Genomic DNA, 7166 nt, shown 5'->3' on the forward strand with positions numbered 1-7166 from the left:
CTGTTTAGGACTTTGATATTTTAATTGTTCTCTGTAATTTTATACGTGCTCATAAAGTTCTTATAATTTTGTGGTACATACCCATGATATGTTAGATCCAGAACATGGTCAGATATTAGATGCCACGTACCATTAAAAATGCACATCATTAGTTTGAAAAACAAAAATTATTGTGAAAATAGCGTTTTTACCATATTTTTACGCTTTAAGTCCTTGTGAAATGAAAAATATCAGGCAAAAGTCAACCAAACCATATAACATTTCCTGAAAGGAAATTTACCAATCTTTGAGATGACATGAAAAAATCTGGTTTCTTAGATCATCCTGGCGTGTTCTTAGGGAAAGAATGTCATAAGGTACGAAAATTGGCAATTGTACATCGTTCAAAATTCTCACCCATATACATATATATGTGCATTTATATGAAGGTGCCTCCCCCCAAAAAAAACAAACAAACAAACAAACAAAACTTGCCATGTTTCTATTGATTGTCATTTCATAATGAAAATACTATCTTTGATTTCACACGAAGACACAAGAGAGGAGAACAAGTGAACAGCAAGATAGGTTGATTGTGGCATAATTCTCTCTCTCTCTCTCTCTCTCTCTCTAAACACAAACACACACACACACACACACATACATACGACGATATAATCAATCATTATGTTATATTGATATTCATCAAATGTATTCGTTGACACAAATATACACATATGTATAGCACGCTTCTGCATCCTGTGCATGTTGAGCATTTTGTATCTATGCATTTTTGCTTTGTTTGTTGACTCATACATTTACTGATATTTACATAAAGTTTTGTGCTCTACATTGATTGATGTCCATGCTAATAGCTTATGTCCATAAGATATATCGGGAATTATTCGAAATGACCAAAAGATGACTGTTATGTCACAGGCATGCACACACTTGCACACAAATGCAGCCACACACACACACACACACACACACACGCACACACACACACATTCAACGTAAATTACACATTAAATACATTTGTCTCCTCCCTATCCGTTTCTCACTTTGTATAATTATGATGAATGCAAGTGTATAAGGAAATAAAGGCGAAACATCACGAGGTGGCGTTAACACACTTTTTTATTTTCCCCCAAATCTAGTTTCGGTCTTTCTCGGCCTTGCTTTGTACCACGATGACATAACAAACTAGAATGCGGCCATAGCTTACTAATAGCTGGATCATATATGGTATGAAAGTAAATGAGTCAGCGTAAAATAGAGATCAGATATACATGGCGGATAATGATTCAAATATTGCGCAAGTTAACGGGTATCCGGATACCGTACCAGCACTGTGAGTTGTAATCATTTGTAAACAACATACTCCTCTCTTCATACGCATTCCTAAAATCATTTTGCCAAAAGTGCATGCTCTATTACGCACTAGACTGAATTTTAGAAATAAATATTGAATTATCCTGTGTGCTGTCAGGTTTCATTGACTCTGAGGCAGCAGGTCGACGTGAATAGAACTGCACAAGAGATAATTCAGTATTTGGAGTTCTATAAAACTCTAGGCCCTGGAAATACTAAATCTAACAGACTCATCGTACTGATGTCGTGAACGCCGACTAGTTAACGATAGAGCTAGTACAGTCTCGTATGCGTATTTAGCAGATGAAATAATCTTTGTTTGTTTCATTTCCATCTGAGAATATTGCTGGGGTCCATTTTATGCGTATTGCTGACCTGCTTAAAGGTCTGCTGATTTAGTCTTGTCCTATCTCCCCCCCCCCCCCCCCGCGCTTGAAAATCTCGGCATAGGCGCGCTGTAGGTCATGACACTATAATGAAATGTTGCACGATCACGTGATCCAATTTGACCAATTACATTGCATATTATACGTGTTCATATCTACTATAATTATATGCTTCGGTTTTCACATACATACGGAAAGAGTTGTGTTATCACAGTTATAGGGTATAGATAGTGTATCGTATTTACATGTGTGGTTTTCACTTTGCTCAAATTTGTTCTTTTTTTTACATTCCCAGTTGTAGTTGGTATCGCTGGATCGTGTGTAGATTACACTATTTCAGATTTTTTTATGTTTTCTCAACAATTTAACGTTCTTATATAAAAAAAAAATACAAACGAGCAGCTGTCGCTCGTGAACGTGTGTAAATTGATTCAAATCCTTGCTTGAGGTGACATTGTGAGAGTGTGAAATGCGCCAACATAGAATAATATTGCAGGTGAAGTTAAAAGGCGAGAATTGGGGCTTACGACTATAGAAGCAGTCTTTTCACAAGGCCATCGATGGTTGTAGTGGGCCTTGGCAAAAATGCATGATGAGGTTATGAGGGACATTGTGCCATATTTGGCAATTACAATACTGTGAACCATCCTGATTTACATTTTCCAAATTACCGACTCTCTTATATAATGATCTATTCCATCAGACATATTCGTACAACAGCATGGTCTGTAATCAAAGAATGGTCCAAGTAAAGATGCTTAAAAAAACTTTACTGTTGCTTTACCATTAAAATTACGTATAATTTGATTTGACAAATTAACTGGAAATGACCTGTAATGGACTTGATCCCTTGTATATTAAGATACTCAATTATTACTACGAAATCATCGCCACATAACCATGTTTAAATCTGGTTCGAGTGGGGCACCGTCAGTAAAAATATCTTGTCCAAAGAGGGATAAAGCAGTCGGCAGAACTCGAACATGAGACATTCTTTTGAAAGTCAAGTGTCTTACCCATCAACTACACCACAGCGTCACATCAGATAAAAGGAAGACTTCTAACGTGACATAAAACCTCAGATAAACATCTATTCCAAATAAGAGAAGACAGGTACCAAAAAACGCACTACGTTGTAGACAGATACTTTCCTACGTCGACTGCGGATGTGTCGAATGACCGGTTTCAAAGAAAAAATAATAATATTGGTCACAATGGGGGAACGAGAGGGTTACAATATCGGTTGACGTTCATGTATTTTCCTAGCTTTTCCCAAAAGTAGACCTGCCCTTCAGGGTCTTGCGGCCACATGAGATAAGCCCGGTTATCACTGAGGAATAAGCGGACGAGAAATGGCAGGTCGGCGATCGGGATTTCTTGTAGAAACACAAGCACGATCTTTTCTACTTGGACCTCATTTACATGATCCAGGGCGATTCGGAATTTAAGAAGGAATATGTGGTCCTTGACAGCGTTTGCACTGATGAGAAAGACCACCTTGAAACTGGTTTCAACAAGACGACTGACGGAATCTAAGTAGTACATCCCGAGCGTTAGGGCCTCATCTCCAATGGCAAGTCGGCCATATTCAGGCAGATTCTCTTCCAGACCACGTCGGAAGATCTCACCTGTCCACTCTTCGTCCTCATCGTGGGTGATAACGTACATATCATACCGGCAATCTTCCCTCTGCTGTTGGGGGACGATTTCCCGGTAACCAATGAAGTGGATCTTGCATAGAAAGATCCCGTACCTGATTTTCCAGCGATTGTGGTATATCAGGATCAGACAGAGTGTAGCGCACAAAACGCTGACTACCACTGAGGAGTAGAGAACATAGTGTGTACTACATGCTCTAACTGGATCAAAATCAATCAAAAGCTTGTTTGCAGCGGACCTGAATGAGCCTTCGTATGAACATCTAGGACTATCAAGTTTGACGGAGCTTTGAGCAATCCACTTAGGGAACCATTCAAGTGAACAGTTACACACCCATTGATTGTTCCACAAAAAGAGCTCCGAAAGAGTAAGAAGTAGAGGCTCGAACGCTGTGAATTGTAGCGTTAGGAGACGATTGAATGAAAGATCTAATCTGGTTAGATTTACAACGTTTCGAAACAAATTGCCGTACAAGAATACTATATTATTGTAAGCTAATGATAATTTTCGCAGTTGAACTGTATCGTTAAGAAAATATTCGGGAACGAAATCAATAGAATTCCTTTCTAGACTGACAACTTATAAGCTGAAAAGCCCTTCTAGCAGGGTGTCATACATATCTATATCTACCTCACTTCTATCTAGATATAAGTTTTGCAAACTGGTCAGGTTTTGGAACATTTCACAGAATATAGCTTCCATTTCGATACCAATAAGGTTCAATTCACGTACATCATTCAACCCTGCAAAGGAGGATATTTCCTTATCGTCATCACATAGATCAGAGCCTATTAAGTCACTATCCATGAAGTTTATTTCTTGGAGAAGAGGAGTGTTCCTTTGAAGTTTTCCAGGTGAAAACATAGTTGGATCGATTTCAGTTGTCTTTGCGAAGTTCAAGATTTTCAGGGAGTGTACTTTTAGTTGAAGTGCACCCGTTTTTTCGCATCGAGCCACATTTAGAGTATTCAACGACTCTAGAGCTGAAAGCGAAACGTTGTATAGTGGGTTCAAATTATTGGCAGATAAATCTAAAACCTTTAGAGTCGTCAGTCCGTTAAATGCATCATCCCCTATTCGTACGAATTTATTTTTCATGAGGTAAAGTTCAGTAAGATTCACATTCCACATATAACTGTTCACATTTATTTCACAGATATGATTATTTGCTAACGACAGCACTCTCAGTGAGGACATACCCCAAAAGTAGCTGGGTTCAATTGCTTCCAGCTTGTTCCAGTCAAGATACAATCTATTTACGCCAGTCAAATTTTCGAATCCCCCTGGATTGAGTCGTCGAAGTCCATTATAGGAGAGATCCAGCGTCCAAAGCTGTTTTCCCCTTAATGCATCGAATAGACCAGGTCGAATGAAATCGAGTCCTACTTGTACGATGCTTAGGGATATTATTGTTGACGACGACCCTACACCTTGGATGAGGTGCTGCAGCTCTTCATTTGGTAGCCGCATTAATGACATATCAAGATATCGAACTTTAAGGGACGAAATGGTGGCTGGGCTAACCAGACGTATAGGGTTTGAGGTGATAATGAGAGAATTTACGCTGCAGTCCATTAAAAAAGAGTGTTCGAAATGTCTGCGAACTTGTTTTCCTTAAGCCACACGTAGTCAAATGTCATGTTGTGGCAATTCGTCCAATTAATGGTCTGCAATGCATTTTCTTCTAAATGTAAGTTGGACGTTGTAACCATCGCCCGAAAGAGATCATCAGAGAAAGATGTAAGGTTGCACCGCCTTAGCTGGATGGTCAAGGGGTTAGTGGTGCCAAACATGTCCCCTCGAAGTACCGGGAGACGTGGGTTGCCGGATAGATCCAGACCCTGCAGAAATGACAGACGAAAGAACGTGCCACTCTCTATGAACAAAATGTCGTTTTCCATAATATCCAGAAATCTTAGTTGCTTGTAGACGAGGAATGATGTATTGTACAAGGCGGTAATGTTGTTGAAGCTCAAACCAAGATTTTCAGTGTTACGGGGTAGGTTTTGAGGCACCGACGACAGTCCCGAAAGGATGCACGACGCTTCCCGTTTGTCCCTGTATACACGGCAGGGTGGATCCGCTGCGGACACTGTCTTTATTGTAGACAAGGATATGAGGACATGCAATATAGTGAGTATGACGAAAGGCACTCTGTCCTTATAGTGCATCTTTGCCGCTGTCTCTGTGTTCTGTAGAAAACAAAATAAGAGGACATCGAATGATTTTCACCATGATTGCCTACCTCTGATATATCCTTGTATAATATCATGGTCATAACAGTAGATATTTTCTAGAGACCTAGAGGAGAGATACAAGATAGACAAAATGTGGAGGTAATGTAATGAATCAGATATTTTATGACATATAAAACATTGAAATCAACGGTTAAATGTATCAGCTTCAGTTTATTAGAGAAGTTACGTGTGGCGTTCAACAGGGAAGTCTTTTAGGGCCGCTGTTATTTATAATATATATCAATGAGTTTTCCTCTGTTCCAGAGGTACTTTCTTTTATACACTTTGCTGATGAAACCTATGTTTTTCTTGCCAAAAACGATATCGATGTTCTTGTTCAACAAGTTAATACAGAATTGAAAAAAGTGACCAACTGGGTCAGAGTTAACAAGTTATCATTGAATGTTCAAAAAAAATATGCTCTGCAGCAATACTGTTGATTCCTTGAATTTAGAAACAGTTATGGATGATTGTAATTTAGAAAGTGTGTAATTTATTTATTTTTTTTTTTTTTTGTAGATAAACATTCTAGGAAAAAACATATTGATCATATCTACAAACTCATTTCTCGCAATATAGGTGTTATGGATAGACTAAAATTTTATATTCCTGAAAAGACATTAAATTGTGTTATACTCCTCTTTGATTCTCCCTTACCTTAATTATGGAATTTTAGCTTGAGGCAATACTCATCAGACGCTGCTGAATAGAGTGTTATTACTGCAAAAGAAAGTCCTCCGTATCATTTCCAATTCTCCCACATGTTCACATACAAATGCATTGTTTGACTGTAATAAGCTATTAAAGATCAACGAATTATTTTTATTCAACCAAGGCCAATTTATGTATATATGTATTATAACAGTTTACTCCAACCTATCTTTGGTTCCATGTTCCCCCCCCCCCAAAAAAAAAAAAAAAATCAGAAATTTTATAATATCCCCACCCGACGCTCTAACGAGTTTCACTTACTACTTCTTCGAACGATTCTATAGCAAAGAATACACCTATCTACACTGGACCTAATTATTGGAATTCCCTGAATCACGATATAAAATCTGCTCCTTCTATATATTCATTTAAAAGGAGATTAAAGTTTTTTCTTTTACAATCCTATGACGACCCCCAAGATCAGATTACTTTATAGGCTTATTTTTTTTTACCCGTCCGCAAAATCCTCATTGCCGTTCTTTTTATTATTGTTACTGTTGCCTAAGCTTTGATTATGATTAGATCTTCTTTAACCTATACTCTGAAGTTGAGGGGTTTGTTGCATATATTTTTTTCTTCCTCTTTTCTTATTCTCTTTCTTCCTCAAACCTCCGAGGATCGTTGTTTCTATTGCATATTCCATATTGACAATTATTTCACTTTCGTTACCTCAGCAACTATTGCAATGTATCGCTACTGTTTTTTTCTATTATTGTTGTTTTCTCTGTACAAATTTACATGCACTGTTTCTGTCACTCAAGAAAGTGATATTTATGTTTATATATTGTGAAAAAACGAATAAATTTTGAACTTAAACTTG

At 37.9% G+C, this 7166-nt stretch overlaps 1 protein-coding gene across 1 annotated transcript; it reads right to left on the reverse strand.

Annotated features, from left to right (window-relative positions):
* Nucleotides 1-2948: 2948 nt before the first annotated feature.
* Nucleotides 2949-4868, reverse strand: LOC139734805 (toll-like receptor 4). Its single transcript, XM_071645590.1, has 2 exons — nt 4598-4868; nt 2949-3559 (listed from the first exon to the last, which is right to left on the reverse strand). The coding sequence occupies exons 1-2, from the start codon at nt 4866-4868 to the stop codon at nt 2949-2951; spliced, it is 882 nt and encodes a 293-aa protein (XP_071501691.1).
* Nucleotides 4869-7166: the final 2298 nt, after the last annotated feature.

The sequence above is a fragment of the Diadema antillarum genome, unplaced genomic scaffold (assembly GCF_040938485.1).
Source record: "Diadema antillarum isolate AM-2024a unplaced genomic scaffold, OU_Dant_1.0 seq00000547_RagTag, whole genome shotgun sequence".
NCBI classification, from domain to species: domain Eukaryota; kingdom Metazoa; phylum Echinodermata; class Echinoidea; order Diadematoida; family Diadematidae; genus Diadema; species Diadema antillarum.